The following is a 21,495-nucleotide window of genomic DNA, read 5'->3' on the forward strand; positions in this document are numbered from 1 at the left end:
CTCAGTCCCAGAAATGTTAACAATCAAAGTGGCAGTTTCAACAGTATTAAATACATTCATATTTTGTCCCAAATCATTGCCATCTACTTTTTTTATGTTGTTGTTTGAATGTCCCCTCTGAATTTTGTCCATAGCCATTTCTTCCCCTTTTTCTATTTCACCAACTGAAAAGTCTGATTTGATGTCCTGTGAAATCTTTCCTCATGAATGGCAAGTTGTTGTGCAGGGGGTAAAGGGGGATAATCATCCCCATCACTATTCCAATCTGTAAGAGTTTCCTAACCTTTCGAAAAAGAAACAGTTAGGGGCGTCTTCTGATTTACGGCTTTGTGGTGGTTACTTTAGACTTCCTGTAATACACTGCTGCTCTAAGGAATGCCTTCACTTGTTTTTTGGTAACCAGGGTCAGCCATGCCTGAATAATGTGCATTGTAGCAGGCTCTGACCAAATTTGCCACAATTCACCCACCCAGTAGCAAGTAAACTTTTTCCAGCATTCCTACCTCATGTCTGTGTGCCGTGATAGTTATCCCTACCCACTGTAATCTGCCTAATACCATTCTGACATGCTACACACGTTGCTACAAGGATCAACTAAAATGGCAATATCATCTACATAGGCCAGATCATAGTGTCCAGCTCCTGCACAGATGTGATCTACCAGCATCTGAAAAGCTGCTGGGGGATTTCTCATCCCAAAAGGCATTAGTGAATTCATGCAGCCCAAGATGGGTAATAAATGCATACCTCCCCCTTGCTGCAGGTGTCAAGGTTACCTGCCAGTAAAACTTAGGCAGGTTAGTGGTATCAGTTACACTGCCCCACTCAGCTTCTCTAAGTATGGGGGATACATCTGCATTTTAGTTTTTGTACTCTATACAGAGCCTGATTTTTTGACTCCAACAGATTACTATGGCTTTGAATTAGCCTCATATGTAACATTTCCTGCAGTTTCTCCTGCATTGTTTGCTTGACTTCCTCTTGTACACTATAATATGCCTGTCTGGTTTGCTGTTGGATTCCTGTGTCTATCTGTTACTCTGCAAGCTGGGAATACCTTGGCTTAGCAGTGAAAACATCCTCAAAAATACAAACCGATTCCTTGAACCGGTGTAGGGATAGCTGCTGTGATAATACTACAACACCCTCTGTGTTACCATTTTAAGTCTCACTGAGGAGGGATGTCACCAGTTCCTTCTCTGATTCCTCTTATGTTCAACTCCAGGTGCTAAGTATTACAGCCTGTTTATCACAGCAGGTGTTTATCATATTGACAATTTACTTTATTTTCGTTTGTTAATGGGGGTATTTAGAATTAAGCCTAGGAAGGCAGAATAAGCGGGTCTATATTAGGTGATCGAAACGTTAGGTAATTGAATACCTAAAGCTAAACAGGGAAAGCTGTAAACATCGAACGGCCACTTCTGCAAATTCTTTCATAGGGAAAGAATTCACTTGGCCGCTATCGAGAATCTGCCCTTTTCTCCACTGTAGAGCATTCTCGGAGTTGGTATATTTAGTTGGGGGGCAAAACCCCCCACTCGATTAGGGTTTGAAATTTTTCTTTCCTCTAGTCACGCAAATTCTTTCCCTATGAAAGAATTTGTGGAAGTGGCCATTCAATGTTTACATTTTTCTCTGTTTTGGTGTCGAGTTTAGGTATTCGATTTAAAGCTTTGACTATATAATATAGACCTGAATAAGCATAAAACTCAGCATAAAATGAAAATATAATAGCATCATTTGAGAGGAACATTACAATAACCAAAAACGAGTCACAGTTAAGTATTAACATACTGAACATTTTCAAGATACAGTGAAAATACAGTTAACAAACTTAAACTAAAACAAATTAAGAAAACAGACTAGGTCAATATACAATATATACAGCAAGTATTTAAAAAAAGAGGAAACATAGGGGAAGGGGGAACAGTGCAGAACGGGAAGGGGAAGACAGGAATAGAGACATAATATGAAGAACAGAGACAAGGTGGGAAGGGAGATGGTTAAAGGGAAACATTCTATGACAATTAGAATACAGTGGTTATGCCATCATAGGGTATGATGTAAGAAAAGTATCTGATTGGTTCTCAAGTGATGTATTGTCTTGGGTTGCATTTACAAGTAGCTTGTTCTAGCAGGTAGGTTTTTTCTTGGTGTCTGAATTTCTAGTAGGGAGAGATTTCTTTCAGCTGTGATGGTAGTGCTTCTCATGTTTGTGGGGCCATTACTAGTATACAATGGTCCGTGCTATGAAGTCTGTTATATGGGGTGTTGAGGGACAGGGTATACTGTGACTTTAGATGGTAAATGGTTGTTCTTTTCAGCAGGCAACTACAGAGGAACTGGAAAGTTTCTAGGTGTATTAGTTTGTAAGTTACATATGACAGAACTATTGTGAATCTTTTTTATTGGTAGCCTTTGTCTTTGTTAGGACTGAGCAGTGGTGTTCAGTTTGTAGGGCTAGGGTGATAAAGCTACCAATGCTGTTAGCTGCAGTTTATAATAAGGTTTGGTTTTCCTTAGATGCACTTTCAAATAACTGAGACTGTTTTATGTATTTGTAGGTTTCTTACCTAAATGTGAACACCACTATAAAACTTTGGAAATGGCAAACTCACTCCCAGTTCAACAAATGGTAAATGTTCTCTTCAAACTCTCCTATTCAAACTCCTAAACAATCAGACCTCCTCAAGGAAAATAATCAGAAATCCTACAGAGCAATTATGAGATATTCTAGAAATTTTATGAAAATTTGCATAAAGCACTAGGATGTAGAAAGCAAGAAAAAGCACAGATAAAAATATTTATGAAAGACATAATTATGCCAAGGTTAGGGGAAGATAAGAGTCAACAATTAATAGCTAAGAAAGAAAGACAGGACATAGAAAGCTGATGTATACTCAATCAAGGGGAAATCTCTAGGAACAAATAGTACTTCTGTGGAAGTTTGGAATCTGGGAGAGAAGAAAGTGATAAAACTCTGGAAAATGATGTTTTAACAATATATTAAAGGAACGAGGGGCAGGGTACAAGCATCTTTTATGAAAGACGTGGCAGTTGCATTATCCAAAGAGGGTGAAGACCCTTTGGATCCATAGGATCATAGGAAGTTCCTAGGCTATTGGCCCTGAGGCCCTTATAAGCCTAGCCAAGAGTTTAGCCCATGCATAGACAAATCAGCACCTGATGCCCCTGTCCAGCAGGGACATTGGTGAAATCCCAGGGATGTATTTTCTACTTCCCATCCAGTTATTAAGATTGCACTTAAAAGGGGTAAAGAGGTACTCTGCTTGATGTGGAGTGGGAGTTTATTCCATAGATGGGGGAGTCTTTGGGACACAAATCTGTCCCACCAGCAAGTCCTATTGATGTCACAGACCAGGTTGAGGTCGTGTGTGTAGGTTACTCAAGTGGAGCTTGACTTATGGATATGCAGCAGTCCCATCAAGGTGGGGTCTGAGATCTCCTTGCATGCCAGACACAGGTCACCTCTGAGGAGTCCTTATGGAACAGAGTAGAGGCATAGGGCTTTTAGCCTGTGTATGGTAGATTTTTGAGGCCCTGGATTCTCCTGGTGAGGAACCTCTGTGGTCTCTCGAGCTGCTGCATGTGCTTTGCGAGGTACATGCTGAATAGGGCATTGTACTCAATAATGGGCCTTATAAGGGAAGAATACAGGGATGTTATAACCTCCTTGTCCCTGGATGAGATACTCTTACTTATGAGGTGGGCCATGCAGAAAGCTTTCAGTACAATGGAAGCAACATGGTGGTCAAAAGTCAGGCTGCCCAAATCCCTCACGACTGACTGTGTGCTTAGAAAATTGTTATTAATGTGATAATTTGTGGGGATATCTCTCTCCCCAAAGGGGATGATGATGCATTTTTTTGTATTCAGCTTGAAGCCATGTTTCTGGCACCAGTCATTTGTTTGGGTGAGACCCTCTTGGAAGATGTCCATGTCACTAGGGGAAATGATGACAACTCCCAACTTGCAGTCATCTGCAAACTTGGTCAGCCATAGCTCACTGGTTTTGGCCTGTACCTCAGGAAAGTATATCGCAAATAACAGAGGCTCCAAGACTGAACCCTCGAGTATGCCACTCGATATGGGTCTACTGCTTCAGGTGGCTTCCCCTATTTTGACTAGGTGGGTGCTATCAGTGAGCCAGTTGGCTACCCATCTTGTAACATATGGATTGATGCCTAGTTGAGAGAGTGTTTATCTATTATGTCTGAGTGGGGAATAGTGTTGAAGGCTTTGACCAGGTCAAGGTAGGCAGTGTGCACTGTCTTTCCCTCATCCATGGCTTTGGTGACTGTCTCAAAAAAGTTGACCAAATTTAACAGACATCTCCTTGACAAAGCCAAACTGTGTGGGATCGAGAGTTTGTAGGTTGCCAATGTCGTTGTTTATGAGGTCCAAGATAATCTGCTCCATGGCCTTGCAGATCAGGCTAGTTAGGCTTATGGGTCTATAATTTCCCGGATCAGTGGATGCATCATCTTTGTGTAAAGGGATGACAGTGGCTGTCCTCCACTCAGCTGGGACAAAACCGGTACTCAGGCTTTTGTTGAATAGGGTGTCTAATGGTGCTGTAAGTTCCTGCCTGAGTTCATGTGGGATGCAGCCTGGGATGTTGTCAGGTCCCATGGAGGCTGCATTTTTTGCCTTTGAGAGAGCAGTGATGACCTTTCCCTAGATATAAGTGGAAGGGGGCAGGTACTGGGAATGTCCTGATTTACTGATGGGGGGGGGGGGGCAGAGGGGTGAAATTTTCACAAATACATATCAACCAACCCATTTCAGTTTTAAACCATGTCTATAAATTGTTTATGTATATACCAGCTAAGGGAATGACAACATTAGTAGAACTATGATGATCCAGAGGGAAGCAGAATGTAAGTAAGTGCCAATATTGTTGGCAGGTCTTGATGCACAGAAAGAATTCATTAGCGTCAGATTGTATTTTATGAGTCAGACGATGACAGCATTTTCATTCCTTAACAGAACTGACAAAATAAGAGACTCATAAACTGAAGAATATAACTGATATTGTAATCATGAAAGGTTAGTTTTATTTACAGGTGATACTATTTTGTACTTGATAAATCCAGAAAAGAATACATTGGTGTTGTGGAAGATTTTGAGACAATTTCAAGTCTTTTCAGGACTGAAAATAAATTAAAGAGAAAACAAAGGCTACAGCAGTTAATTATTTACTCACAAATTAATTGGTTCATCAATAACCATATTTAATGAGACAAGACAGGTTAAACTATGTAGATGTATAGAATAAAAAAGGATTATATTATTGCTGCTAAGGAGATGTGAGAAGAGACTAAACAAAAGATAATACAAAAATGGAGAAGCTGGGAGCTTCTGACTATAGATATTGTAAGGAAGATACAAGTAGTGAAATGTTTCTAATCTCTTTAGTTGTTTATGAAGGTCAGATGTATTTTATCAAACAGATAAGAAGTTGTGGACCATAATTAATAAAGAGTTGAAGGAATGTATTTGGGGGGGTGAAGAGAGAAAGAGTTAAGGAGAATAAGTGGATTCCCCCGCAGAATAAGATGGTTTAGGATTACCGTATTTGAAGGGAAATTTTATGGCATTAAGGGGTATATATATGTAACACAAGCAAAAAGTTATTAGTGTGGGGGGGCAGGAGGATTTTGGATGCAGAAACTTAAGGAGAATAGCAACAACCATGCAGAATATTACAGTCATAAAGTAGCAAGACGTAATCTAAGAATTAAACCAACAGGGAAACAATACATTTTACCAATAAGGATGATTGTATGAAGGGTAACAACATTAGACAGGATGGGGATGGGATTTACTGAAGAAACTTAGCAAAAGAACCATGGTTTTGGACAAATAACTACAGAGGGAAATGCAATAGAGTGCGTTGAGGCTAACCAGACTGTAAGTTAGAGATTCCTTTCCATACAGAGCCTTCAGCAGTCCCTACTTTGAAGGAAATTACCATATTTTCAGCCATGGTTCACATCTGCACATGATGTCCCTAGTTTTGGAGGTATGTCTGTATTTTCAGCCTTGATTTACCGCTTCCCACAATTTTCTGAACTTCTCATCCCTCATGCTTTTTGAAGATGTCTAGTACACAGAAAACTACACTTCATGGTCATTATACTACTGGTACCATTAACTCGAAGAAAAAGGACACATATCTGATATCTCTCTCTTTCAGAAGCAAAGATAAATGACATTGCGTGGTCGAATTTTACAATATACAGTTCATTAAAATCTACAGATTTTATACTGTTTGATAATGTACTTATATATTTCCATCATTTTTGCCACACACTGTTTTTAAATGTGCTTCTGAGCAGTATCTCACATTCCTAGTAGAAACAACAAGAATTATGGGTTATTTAGAATTCACATTTCATGCTATGTCCAGATTTTTGGCTGGAGGCATCAGCTTTTCAAGGGCCTTTGCACCTATTTTCAATGTCTGTAGGTCGAGAGAGATTTTTACCTACCAGGGAATACTTGGGTATAAAGAGAAAGGACCAGGGTTAATGCTAAATGAAATGCCATCTCTTGCAGAGTTTTCAGTTGAGTTTAGAACAGAAGTTAAACAATATTGCATGATAACTATAAGAATCAATCACGGGATGATAGAAAAGAGTATGAATAGAGAAGATAAAGGCAACAATATCCAAAAGAACAATGGGAGGATATCTGTACAGCTCTCAAGTTTACAAGAAAGTCCAGAAGGTTTAGGATTTTTGCTTTAAAGTGTTTGAATGAGTATTTTTATAATCTAGCCAGACTTCGAGAATTATTCCTCAGGCAGACAGCAGATGCTGGAGGTGTGATGGAAAAGAGAGAGGTGATCGGCAACATGTTTTTGAGAATGCAGCAATTTGGCAGATTTTAAAAATTCCCCATATAGTACTGTCAGAAGTGTTGGGGGTGCAAATGGTTAAGTAATGAAATTAATTTTTGAGCTGAGATGTTTGTTTATCTTTTTGGCTTTTCCCGGTTAGGGGTTGCCACAGCGGAACTCTGGTCCGCTAATGATTGGCAGTAGATTTTTTATGGTGCCGAGTTGCCAGCCCGAAGCCCAACCTTCAGCAAAGGCACGCCCATTATCGGAGGCCACTAGACCGTGGGGTGGACATGCAGACTCCACACAGAAGGCACTCCAGCTGTGAATCGAACAGGAGAACCTCTTGCTGTGAGGCAACAATGCTACCACTGTACCATTGTGGCTATTTTTTTTTCTTTCTTTTTTTGGATCTAAATTGGGCAGACATTGTAAGGTTTTACCAAGTTTAATGCTATTGGCTGCCAAAAGGCTATTACTAGAAAATGGAAATAAAAATCTAAACCAAATCTAACTGAAGAACCGAATACTGTAAAGGAGATACAAGAAATGGAGGTAGAATATTTAAAAAAAGGAAGGAACAAATTACACAGAAAATAATGGAATTTGTAGGAACAATACATGTAGAATAATGTTGAGGATGAGGGAATTTTCAAGGAAGGCATGAACTGAAAAATGTATTTAAAATTGGACTAAATGAACATTACTAAAAAGAAAACATGTATGGTGCATGGAAATAAAGGAAGTGTTATGGTTTTATTATGTTTTTTTTTCTGTTATTGTACTTGCACCTATGTCATTTAAAAAAAATGTCATGTTCAATAAAGAGGTAAAAAAAGTAACACCTTCAAAAGAGAGCATGTGTGTACTATAAAGGATTGGAATATGACAGCTCGAAAGTCTTTTCTGTCGTCACGGCCAATCAAAACCCATCTAGGCCATTCATTGTGACGGCACACATATGAAAAACTTTTTTTTTTTTTGCATCTGAAATCCTCACATCCACACAAACTTATACATATCAATTCCACAGTTACACAACACTTGCAAAAGGAAACCCTCCTAAAATGGTGCACCACAGTCTCCAGCAATCATTATTTTCACTCCATTAAAAGCAAGCAATTGAATAACCATGGGAAAGTCTAGACTGCTGTACAGACTTGCACTGTGTCTGTCAGTGCAGCATCATCTGTGTAGGAGATAAGGCAGGGAGAATGGGACTTGCTTTAATGGCTTTACTTCTGAAATGTGAGGAATAGCTGCAAAATGACAAATATGTCCTTATTATATCAGATGATCTACAAAACAACCTCTCTTTGTAATTCATATGCCTGGGACCATAGCTCTACTAAAAAGTACTTTGAACCTTTTCTAAATGTTTTCACATTCAAAGACAGATACTACACGGTATGGTCACTCACTGCCTACACAAGTGTACTCAATCCAATGTTTATCATTTTACCATTCGCTGCTAACGCTCACCTTCCTACAAGTGAAGGATTGGCAAAGATGTCTCAATCATATCACTAATAACTGCTATATTAGTACATACTTGCTTGATATATAAAAAATTCCAACAACTGATGCACACTGAAAGAAAGACACCCACAAAAAGACAGGCAAATATTATTCCCTACCAAGATTTAACTAACAGATTGAAAACATATCCGTTAGATCTAACATTTGAGGACCTTCTATGATGTAGCCTGTGGTTGGATTAAATCCAAAACAGTGATCACCAGGGAGGAATGAACCAGAGGACCATATATAGTATCTGTTTTTATCAGTTTAATATCTGCAGTGTAACAAAATGAGGCTGAGAAGACTAGTCAAAGACCCAGTTCCCATAGTAACAGGCATGGTAAAAGTGATAGATAAAATGGAGGACCACCAATCAAGGTCGAATCTGGAAAAGCCCAGACAAAACAAGCACTGAAGCTAGTTTTACAGAGGGACAGCTTTTGTTCACAAAAGAAACCACATTGGCTGGTACTGTCTGAATTATCCACCCAATAAGAAGGGAAAATGGCAGCTCTGAGACTTGCCATCTCTTGGAAAAGAAAAATGAAGCAATGATCCATCTAACAGACTAGCACAGCCACCTCATGGAATGTTTTAGAAGGCTGTCCCCCTCCATGGAGTAAGGGGTCCCCTCTCTCTTCCCAGTTTCAATCATTTGAAGAAATGCCAAAAGAAGGATCGGTCCATAGACAATAACAAGACGATTTCACCAGAAAAAGCAGTAAAATAATTGGTGGACCTAACCCCCAAAGGAAACAAAGAGGCTTCTTGCACCAGTAGGCCTGAAACTCCAAGACCCCTTGGCAGGAAGGTGGGAAAGTCAGAGGAAGTAAGCTAAGACACTGCATTGTGTGAAAAAGCTGTAGGATTGTAGCCAGTTAGTTGACTGACATCCAGAATTACTTGGTGGGAGGGTATTGGGTAGTCTTGATTACATTTCATTATATGGTCTCTATGGTGTCTTATTGCTTGTTTAGTTGAAGTTGTTTAATTTTTTTTATGTAAGGGGAGTAAGGCTGCATTTCTAGGAATGCCAAACCTCATCTTTGAAGTTTAGAGGGGCTTTAGGTTTGTACATTAATAATCGTTTTCTCTTGGATTTGGACAGTGTTATAATTAAGGGGTATCATGCATTTTAGATATTTAGCAGTAGTTCTGTGAGCATTTCAGTGGTGTAGTTGGAATCAGTTAATTTCAGTATGCTTGACCAGACCACAATGGATAAGATAGTGTTAAATTTATGTTGGAAACTGATATAGATCTACAAGGAAATAATGCAGTTAATGTAGGAGGGATTTTGTGATAAGGCTGACGAAGGAAGATGTTTATGGGATAGACAGTGGTCAGTATTACTGAAGAAGGGAGTGTACACTGTGACAGGAGAGGTTAGTGTAGCTTGCTCTACTAGTTGTGTGAAGCTGAACTCAGTAACTCCGAGATATCATTGTGAATAGGGCTAAGATTCTTTATACTACCTGACATGGACATTATGACATGCATTAGGGTTTTTAATTTATTTAAAGAAAGGAAGGTGAAGATATGTCGGTGTAAGCTGCAGTGTGATGTTGGTGGAGGTGGGTAATTGGGTTAGTAGCTACTTTGGTTGGTAGATTAAGGGGGGATTAGCTTGAGCAATATGCTGGACATCAGGGGTAATTTGGTAGTCTCCCTCCTCCATCTGTGGTTCCCAGTATTGCATCTAAGAGGAGGATGTATCCTGGGAAAAAGTCCTGTATGGAAGAGTTGTCTTTTTAAAATCATGACTGACTTACAGCCAGTAGGTCAGGCTGTGTTGTGATGTGAGATAAAAGAGCAAATCTGATCAGTTTTACTTCTAAGGCTTTCTGCATTTATAAGTAAACAAGGAAGGTGCTTGAGCCAAGGTTACTTTCAATGTAAGGAGAAGTAATAGTATGAAAGAGATTAATTTTTAAAGACCATTGGGTAGTTTTATGTTTATTTAAATGTCATCATGTTATGTTAAGACAGTTTTAGAGAAGAAGTTAGGAAAGTGATGAAGATATAGATTGAGATTAGGAACAGGGAGGATGGATGATGCACCATGAAGTGAAAAACGGATGGTGTGAGATTTAGGAGTAAAATGTGTATTTGGCAATAGAGATATGTAGTTATTTGCTTGTTTGGTGGAGGTAGGGCTAAGGAACACAGCAAAGAAGAGGAATGAGTTTTGCATTTTCATGGTGAGGGGTTACAAGTGAGGAGTTAGTAATGGAGACATAAATATGTCAAAATGGAAGGTACTGGAATGTGAAGAATAGGTATGATTGTTAATATTTAAAGAGATATATTAGATGAGGTTATGCTAGGAATAGTAAATAAGGGTAAAATGATAACAGAAAGGAGTCTGAGATTGAATATTACATAATAAAAAAGAGACATGAAACGCACACACACACACACACACACACACACATATATATATATATATATATATATATATATAAAAATATATACACACACACACACACGGTTTCATTTTACAATCCAAAAATACTGAAATAACGAAATTCAGTATCTCAAGACTGTAAAGCCGAAAACTAAAAAACTCGAAACCCCAAAAGCGCAAAACTCAAAATCGCGACTGTCTACACACACACTCCACACACAAACAAGCACACATACACCTTCCTTCCTATAGTACAAACCAACAAAACACACACAAACACAACAAAAACCAACAAAACACACACAAGCAAAACAAACACACGCGCGGACCCTACATATAAGCTGCACCCCCTACGCCTCTGCTACTTTTATATATATATATATATATATATATATATATATATATATATATATATATATACTAACTCCGAGGTCACACTAAAAACACAAACACACAAAAACCACCACTACACATTCTATACTCCCCTTGCACATCACATACGTGCAAATACCACCACTCTCAACATTTACACACTCACAATCTCACCTACATACCCTAACCCACACATCAAAACTCCAAACACACTCACACACACACACTAAAATCTCTACACAAAACCCCTAGTAAAACATCACTTACCTGAATCTCCAGCTATATCCACATACCACACCACACATCACAAATACAGGGAATCCCACGTCACGTACATGCCTCCACAAAGTACAGTTGTGTACACTTACCATAAATGTAGATGTTCGAGTGTCTTCACTGTTGCAGTCATGACTGTAGGGTTCTCCCCTGCCGGCAGACAGTCCTCGGTCGGCCAGAATCCCAAAGTCTGGGTCCGGCGTCGGCTGTTCAACCATGCTTCCTGACGTCAGAGCGCCAGGAGTACAAAGCCGACAGCCGACGCCATGTTCTCCAGTCTTTCTTGCCATGCGGTGATAGCAGTTCGCAAGTGCCGGTCGGCTGACTCCTGACAATCTTTTTTGAACAAAACTTCAGTTCGAAGATTTTATTCTCCTACTCAAGCTAAGTACCCCGTTGGGGAAACTTTTTTCTTGCTCCAGTCCGATGTCAGAAAAAGTTAATAATTGTATTTCATGTGGGAAGCAAATACCTCATAAGGATTTTCATTCTTACTGTATTCCTTGCCTAGGCCCTGACCACGACGTAGCTAGTTGTCGGTTTTGTGCTAGATTCAATCAACGTACTATTAAACGAAGTTGCGATTTTGCATTTCGTTACTTCGGTAGGTGTTTTAATTACAAAATGTCATCGGATACGGTTCCAGCTACCGGAGTTCACAAACGACGCAAGGACAAAGACAGGCCTCCGAGGTCCAAATCTGACGATATCGCACAAGCAGATCCAGCTTCAGGTTCGGCCGTCGTCAGTGAGGCGCTTTTGCAGCCCCTGTCGTCGGCCATTTCGGAACCGATGGCCGATGCCGGCAGGGGAGAACCCTACAGTCATGACTGCAACAGTGAAACACGATGAACATCTGTGGATTCAACATTTCCGCATACACTTTCGCACAAGTACAGTTTTGACACTTTGGTCTCAAGTGACTGAAATTTGATATTTCAGTAGTTTCAGATTCTGAAGTGAAACCATATATATATATATATATATATATATATATATATATATATATATATGGATCTACTTCTAAATCTCAAATTTTCAAAACCTCAAACTTCAAATGGCTGTGACCAGGAGACTGAAGTTTTGAAACTTTGAAAACTAAATTTAAAAAAAAATAAACACAAAAATTTTTATTTACATTTTTGTGGGGGGGGGGGCAAGTCCCCCCCCCCCCGCTAAATAAATATACCAACTTTGAGACTGCACTCCAGTGAGCAAAACGGTAAATATACCCTTCCTGGCTGTACAGTAATCTCCATTCAAAATGTTTGAAATTTCAAAACTTTAATCTTTTGGTCTCAGTTCTTTGAAGTTTTGAAAATGTAAGCTTCTGAAGGGGATATATATACATACACACATATATATATATATATATATATATATATACACATACACACACACACACTTTTATGCTGTGGACAGTAATAGGTGATAGGAGAGAGAAATGACGGATTTTAGAAAGCAGTTAATCCGTCTAGATGTAATGTAGGGAAAGAGTGTTTCTGTATGTCTGGTTGGTAATCAGGGTACAGGAGGACTTTATTAGGTGGTGTGGGTACTGAAGTTTATTAGGCTACTCCAAAATGCAGTGTAAGAATATAATGGTGGTAGTTGTCTACTACAGTGGTGTAGAATTATGCCACTTAAGCTTGTATTATCAGTCAAGTGGTATTCCTTTAAATGATGGTGCTCATGTAAGTGAACCTGGATGTGGTATAAAGTTAATGATATGGGGGCTGGCTGGGAATAGGGCATGGGAGTGGAGTGAAGTGGGACACACACAAATATTAACATAAGCCAATCAGTCTGCACATGTACAGTCTTGCCCTGAGGTACAGCTGTACCCATGGATAACACCGATAATGTAAGTAAAGTTTTGAACAGAGGAGAAAGGGGACAATTCACACCTTGCTATAAAACCAAAAAAATGGAAATTTGCAGTCAGGAGAGTCTTACATTGGACAGATGGAGTTAGTAGGGAAAAGACAGAGAACAAGCCTGTGCAGCAACCAGAGTAACACTCTTTCCTCTACTTTACAAGCTAAATTTATACAGCTGAATGCATGCCTTAGGAGTCCCTATGGTTCCGTACAGTAATGGAACACCTTCAAATGAGTTATAGGGTAGGCACAACCACAAAGTCTGTGGTATGCACTTACTGCCTAGTCAAGAAAGTAAATAGAAATGAAAATAAAAACAGCATAAGGCAGGCAGAGAATTAAAAAATCATACAAGTCAAAGTAGAAGATAAAAACAAAAATAGCAGTGTTAGACGGCACTATTTAACCATAGTCAGAAATATATGCGCGTATAACAGTAGTCCAATTCAAGCAGGTAATCTAGTCCATTATAAAATTAACCTCTGATAAATTAAATACCGACTTAGTATGAAAATTGTTGCTTACACATAATGAGAAATATTAGACATGTAATGCAGTCAGAATCAAAGATTAAAAGAAAATCAAACAATATTACTGCATACAGAAATCTCTTACACACTCCATATGACTACAGTAGCTAACCTGCAAATCATAAAAACAGTAGCAAAAATACAACACACTTCCATGAGTGCAGAAAGTGCATATGCATAGGTTACAAAGGGAAGAAATGAAATAGAGCAGTGGCAATACAAATCTAAATAAAGTAGATGCACTACAAATAAAATATTAGGGCTGAACAAAAAAAAAGCATGCCTAAAAGGAAGGGGGGTGTACTGCCAGAGGGAAATATGAGAAATTGTACTAGTGAACACAAACAAAATTTCAAAGGGGAAGGTGCTTAACTAACTGCATCCCTGCATTAGCAGGAGACAATCATTCTGCAAATGCACAGCCCTGAACTGAAGCACATCTGTATCTATGGACAAAACAAACCAAGTATGCAAAGTTTTACCAGAGGTGCGACTCTCCCCCTGCTAATAAACCAAATCAAAAACAGAAAGTAGTTTGCAGTCAAGGGAGTCTTAGTTGGGACAGATGGATTTAGTAGGAAAAAAAGGGGTGATTCCTGAGGTATGGGACAAATAACTCCCTTAATAAATCATTGAACATGGGAACAAGCATCTGACTGCAACAAAAAAAATAATGCTTGCGCTTGTCACTGTACTTTACAGAATATTATCTGTATTACTAAGATGCATTCCAGATACAATTCTTTTACCAAAGAAACTCAAGTGGTGATAATAAAATGAGTAAATTACATCAAAGGAAAATGCAAATCTACAACCTCTGCACCTCTGTGAGTAACTCATTTGAAAGCAGCTAATGATAAAAATAACACACTGCATCCCAGAAAAAAATAAATCTTATCCCTAACAAAAATAAAAGTGAGCCAATGATTCACAAATATAGTGTGCAATACACTTTATACACGGATCTGACTCTGGTATAATTCAGAAATTTGAATCATCCCAGAGGACAGACTTCATACACACAAATCTCACAAACAGTGACAGCAGACAAGGATCATGCACAATTTACTTTCCCACCTCAAGGGTTTCAAAACAATACTGTAACATTTCTGTGGTCCTCAAAGTCTCAAAACTTTGCAGTGAAAACACATGATTACGTCAGTTGCCTAGCTACACAGGGGACCAGGTAAATTGTAGCATGTTACAGGCCACCCTCACAAACTCAGGAACCTCACATGGCCTTCCTGAAAACACTAGAGGGGATAAATGTATCACCAAACACCATCATACTAGGTGACTTCAATTACCCTAATATAGACTGAGAACACTACTCAAGCCCAAACACCCTAGCCCAAAAGTTCCTGGAATTCATAAACTCAAATGCCATGGAACAACTAGTCACCATCCCCACAAGAGGAGATAACATACTTGATCTCATCATCACGAACATGGGAGCACAATGTTCAACACCGGAGGTGTACCCCTCACTGGTGAGATCAGACCACAAACTAATCTCGCTGGAGGTCCTCATCCCACCCCCACCTGAAATAAAAAGACCACAGTAAAGAACTTCTCAAAGCCGACTTCACACTTCTAAAGACTAGTGTGGTCTCCTTTAAGGCCCCGAGCGTGGAAAACAGTACTCAAGCCGCTGAATCACTTACAAATGCCTTCTACCAGCACCTGCAGGACTGCATGGATAAGGCAATCCCAAGCAAAACAAAGACTCTTTGTACCAAAGGCAAGCGTCCAGTCTGGTGGACCCCAGCCATAAACAAACTCTACAACAAAAGGAGGAAGCTACTACAAGATAGAGCAAAATCCTTAAAAGGTAAGACACCCTTGATCACTATAAGTAAAAAACTAAGAGCTCTCATAAAATCATCCAAAGCAAATTTCGAGAGAAAAATAGCTAAAGACTCAAAAGACAATCATAAGGCCTTCTTTAGCTATGTTAGAAACCTGGGAGGAAACTCCCAGATATGCTCAGAGCTAGTTCAAATGATCCTACAGACATTGCCAACATACTGGCTGACAGGTTCAGTGCAAACTTCTCCCCCCCCCAAAAGGAGAGATATCTATACCAAACGATTGCAGCCCCCCAAACATCTCCAGCGCCCAAGTGAGAACTGCTCTCTCCATAGCAAAAAACACAGCATCCATGGGACCTGATGGTGTCCCCGGCTGTGTGCTCCATGAACTCAATGAGGAATTAAACCCACAGCTAGGACAGCTGTTTAATCAAAGTCTTACCTCTGGATAAGGGAGTGGCGCACTGCAACTGTGGTACCACTTCACAAAGGCGGTGCCTCCACCGACCCTGGAAATTACCGGCCCATTAGCTTGACAAGCCTTATCTGCAAAGCCATGGAGAGGATCATAATGGACCTCATAAATAAAGACATAGGGAATTTGCAGACTTTGGATCCAACCCAGTTTGGCTTTGTCAAAGGCAGATCATGCCTTTTAAACTTGGTTGACTTTTTCGAAACAGTCACCAAAGCCATTGATGAGGGAAAGGCAGTCCATACAGCCTACCTCGATCTGGCTAAGGCCTTCGATACAATACCCCACTCGGGTATCATTGAAAAACTCATCAGCTTAAATGTCAACCCATACATCACAAGATGGGTTGCAAACTGGCTGAGTGACAGAACCCACAAGGTCAGAGTTGCTGGCGCCATGTCAGACTCAAAGCCTGTCACAAGTGGTGTCCCACAGGGCTCAGTCCTGGGCCCACTCTTGTTTGGCATCTACTTTTCCAGTACAAGCAAACACAGGAGGGTTACTGTTGACAAAGTTTGCAGATGACTGCAAACTGGGCCATAGTAGAAAACACATCTGACACAGATATCCTTCAGAAGGGTCTCACAGAACGGATAACTGGTGCCAGAGCCATGGCCTAAAGTTAAATGCCAAAAATGCATAGTCATACCCTTCGGAAAAACAAGGTTACCCCTAGCTACCAAATAGGTGGCAATCCACTGAGCACAGAAGAAGTTATCAGGGACCTGGGGACCCAGGTTGATAGTAGTCTGTCATTCGACACCCATGTAGCTAAAGTAGTTAGCAAGACCTTCTACATTGCCCACCTTATCATGAAGGGATTCTCATCTAGATCAAGGGAGGTCATAGTCTCCCTTTACTCATCACTCATCAGACCAATGATTGAGTACAATGCCCCATTCGGAATGTATCTGACCCGACACTTGCAGCAGCTGGAGAGGCCACAAAGTTCCTCACCAAAAGGATAAAGGGTCTCAAAAATCTGTCCTATGCTGCCCGATTGAAAGAACTCCAGCTCTATTCAGTCGCTTACCGCTTGCTCAGAGGTGACCTTTGCCTAACATACAAGGCCATGTCAAACCCAGATTTGATGAATATGCTTCACCTTAAAAAATCTAGATCCATCAGAGCCACAAGGGCGGGAGACTTAAACCTTGACACGGCTATTAATAGGACGTGCTGGAGGGATAGATTCATCACCCAAAGACTCCCTATGCTGTGGAACAAAATCCCGGTACATGTGAGGCAGAGCACCTCGCTGGCCTTGTTCAAGAGAAATCTTGACCAATGGATGGGAGATCGCAGATATACCCCAGGGATTACCTCAGTGTCACAGCAAAATAATGGGTATAGTTCCCCATACTAAAGGGTAAAGTGTAAGGCAGATAGCCTAGTATGAACCTATGAACCTATGAACCTAAATATTGTGGGAAGAAATATCCAGGGAATTGTTATGGCTAGGCTTGTATAGGCCCTAGGGTCGATAGCCTAGTACCAACCTATGACTGTAACAGAGGGATTGTCATAAATATATGTTTCATGAGCCTTCTTATAATTGACAAATGCTATATAGATGGCTGTGAATCTTCTTTACTAAGATTAATATCTAATATGGTTTTATATTTCTATTACACATTAATTTCTTCTAGATAATGTGCTGCATATGATTATGTTCCAATACTGGAAAGAAGACAAGCTTGTTAAAAACCTTTCTAATATCAGAAAGGTTCTCAAGCTTTTGTTAATCACCTTTAGGAACTGTTAAGTTCCATTCTTGCACTACAGAATAAGAGTGGCCAGAGTATGCCACTACAGAAGACACGTAGAAGCAACACAATTTTAAAAGCTCTTAGTTCATCCTGCCAGAATTGTAACAAAATGTGTGGCAGACTAAAGTATCTAACAGCTTTTAAAACTGTTACTTCCTCAGAGGAACATTTTGCTTCTGACCATAGCCTGTGTGACAGCTCCAAGTGTTTTACAATTTTCAAAGCTATACAACACTGAGATGTAGTACGTGGAGGAGATAAAGCTTCATGAACTACAAAGAATTATGACAGATTATGTATAGAAATGTGATGATATGCATTTTTTTAATATAAGGTCAACACAAAGTTCAAATGGGCAATGATCGCATCTCTCCAATTATTACTTTCATGTGTTCTCCATATCAATGCCAAGTTTCACCCCAACAGCAGAGTTTCTTGACATCCATATCTCAAATTCATAAGCTGGTTATGATTGGAGACATGATCATATCAACTTCAAATTGTCACGTTGTGAGACAGGTTTCTTGATGTAATAGCTCATATCTATATAATTTTGAAAGAATATGTACTTTGAAGTAATTCTTATGCATTCAGATATTTATTGCTTGCTACCTGTCATCAGGACACAGACATAACACTTCAGTGGCATGTCTCAGTGACAGAACCAAGTCTTATGACAAAGGAAGGTAATGTTGAATTTTAAATTTTTTGTTGTGGTGGGGACAGCAGCCTGGCAATGGGCACATACATGCATGAACAGACACACATATACACACAATGATATAAGAAAGTGTGTGTGTGTGTGTGTGTGTGTGTGTAGAAAACAGATCCCACAGTAGCAGAAAAACTTAGTTTATTAACAAGGTAAATACACCCTTCCTCAGTAATCAGTAACAAACTTTAAAACATACATCATTATATACTTTAAAAGCACAGTACACATGACACTGCCAGCCAATGAAATAATTCAAATAATTACTACTTAAAATTTATAAAAAATGAAAAAGAATTATATATTAAAATATTTGATATAAGCATAAATATAAACGTATATTTAAATTTGCTTGTGTTATATATAAAATTGCATCTAAAAATATTACTTATATTGCATTTGTCTTTCAACTAGATAGGAAGTGTGTTTGTGAGCATGCATGCATGCATGGTTCTGGCATTACAATCCTCTATACTGGCATTTGTCAGTGTTGGGGGTGGGACACTAACAAAGACAAGTGGGCACAGGAGACACTTTTGAAAATGACAGTACAGTTACTCATACACACATTTCTTTAGAGTGTCAGTAACAGTAGCTATCAGTACATTATATTTATACCATTATGGGACCTATTACTGTTACTACTCCACAATCACAGGCAGGAGTGAGTCGTAATAATTTCATCCTCACTGACTAAGGTTATGGAGCAGAGTTATTTTGCTTAATAAGGTGACAAAGGGATCTGGTGACAATTTCATTACCATCGATGAGAGATTGATGCCTTTAGTGGGTTTTAGTACGATGGTACTTGGGTGTGTGCAGCTATGGGGAATGTTTTTGCATCCCTTTACTAAAAACATGACATTTTAGTCCAATGTCTTTCTTTTAAGGCTGATGTTCCTCCTCTTTGCAGGGAAATTCGCTGATTGATATGGTAGAAAATGCAGTATGAGTGCAGCTGTAGCACACCACACTTTTCTCTCTGATTTACAAATCTGTTTAGTCATGAAACATCCACAGAATCATAATTTGCGCTCCTTCCCCACACCTGCTCTCTTCTGGGTCCTTGATAGTGAATACAGGTACTTCTAAGAGTTTGGCCACTTTTGTGAATTGAATTGTGTACAGCTCTGGTATTTGTTTTTTTTTTTTTTTTTCACTGCATATAAGCACTAGACAACTGTGGACTCCATGCACACAATCAACATTGGAGAGATTATGGAGAATAACCAAATTTAAACATGTTTAAAAAAAAACACCAGTCAATGCATGTATGTCTTTTAGGCAGGTTTAATGCAGATTTGTTTAATGTTTGGGCAGCTATATTTTTCATATAATATCAAATTCTAGACCAACACAAGTAATAAGATGACTGCTTGTTTATGTTGCTCTGAACAGAATTATTCTTGGTTTTAACACTTTCAAGGTGGTTGTTTAGAGTTCACTAAAACTCCAACTGTATGGAGAGCAATGAAAAATTAGAGTTGGGGAAACATGTCAGTCTAGTCGTTTTACTGTTTTGCTCTGTTTTCCCCCCAAACTTAGATACAGTAAGCGTAACTTCGTTGATATGGATGCTGGTGTTAGTAGTGGTGACAGAGCAGGAGAAATAATGGAAGAGCTGACCATCCAGAAGGCTATTGATCTACTTGAGAGCAAGAATCCTGAAATGCAGGTCAAGGCCTGCTCCTTCATTCAACATGCCACATTTCAAGATGACAGAGCAAAACAAGAGGTATGAATAGTCACAGTATTTGGAATCATACACATGTATATTTCGTACTTCATCTTCTCCTAGGCTGCTGTTAATGATTTGCAATACTGACATAAGTATAGCATAAAGCTACATGTTATTTAGAAGGAAGTAAGTACCATTTTCACTCGCTGGGAAGCAAAATACGGTATGAAAAAGTAATGCTAATGATGAGCCTCATAATCATTTGTAAAACATTTCTAAAAGTAATTGTTAGAAAGAAAAAAAATGTTTGCTTGAAACAAAAGATCAAAGCAAATAAACAAATATTTTGGGTCACAAGTCCGGTTCAAATAAATAAGTAAATACTGTAAAAAACAAGCAATCTGGAGCCACGAGTATATTAAAATAAATTTAATCGTAAGTAAAACTTTTACATAAAACACTTCTTCAGGCAGAAAACTCTTCCAAAGATAAAAAGCACATATTTATACACTTAAAAGTGATAATGAAAACAAATCAAATAATTAAACAATTAATTAAAATAAAATAAAAAAAAAAGTCACTTTATTTTGTAGTTATTTCAGAACTGGTTTGATGCAAAATGCCTCATTTAGTCCTGGCGGATATTGTGCCCTAAGACACAAAATCCACTTGCTTTCTTCTTTTTCAGTTAAGTTCTATAAATCCCCTCCTCTGATATATTCAGGTACTACATATAAAATATATACAAAATGTAGTCTCACCTACATAGTAAGCATTATATTTGCAGCACTAAGCCATGTACACTTAAGTTTTTAGTTTCACTGGTGCCGTAAACCTCATAATCTAAATACATTCAATGGATGCAAGATAGTTTTACTGGTGTGTGTATATATATATGTATATATATATATATATATATATATATATATATATATATGTATATATATATATATATATATGTATATATATATATATATATATATATATATATATATATATATATATATTCTATTAGGTTTATTACTAATAACTTTAACCTGTTCTTTATAATATATTTTATTTTTCAATGGATTTGACCTTTTAAAACTGAAGATAGGATCTTCAGTATAAACATTTTTCAGTTCAGGGACTTGAGATAAGATTAACCAATGTTTTTTTGATAATGCCCTTAATTTCTCATATGTTAAAATACTCCT

The 21,495-nt window shown here is 38.7% G+C and overlaps 1 protein-coding gene across 1 annotated transcript in view; it reads left to right on the forward strand.

Annotated features, from left to right (window-relative positions):
• The window catches only part of PKP1 (plakophilin 1), an 833,005-nt gene that overhangs the window by 415,131 nt on the left and 396,379 nt on the right, over positions 1-21,495 (forward strand). Inside the window, exon 4 of the mRNA XM_044076546.1 lies at positions 20,167-20,356. Within this exon, the coding sequence (XP_043932481.1) occupies positions 20,167-20,356 (190 nt within the window). The remainder of the gene's footprint in view (positions 1-20,166; positions 20,357-21,495) is intronic.

Source organism: Protopterus annectens, chromosome 7.part0 (assembly GCF_019279795.1).
Source record: "Protopterus annectens isolate FY-2018-M chromosome 7.part0, PAN1.0, whole genome shotgun sequence".
NCBI classification, from domain to species: Eukaryota; Metazoa; Chordata; order Ceratodontiformes; family Protopteridae; genus Protopterus; species Protopterus annectens.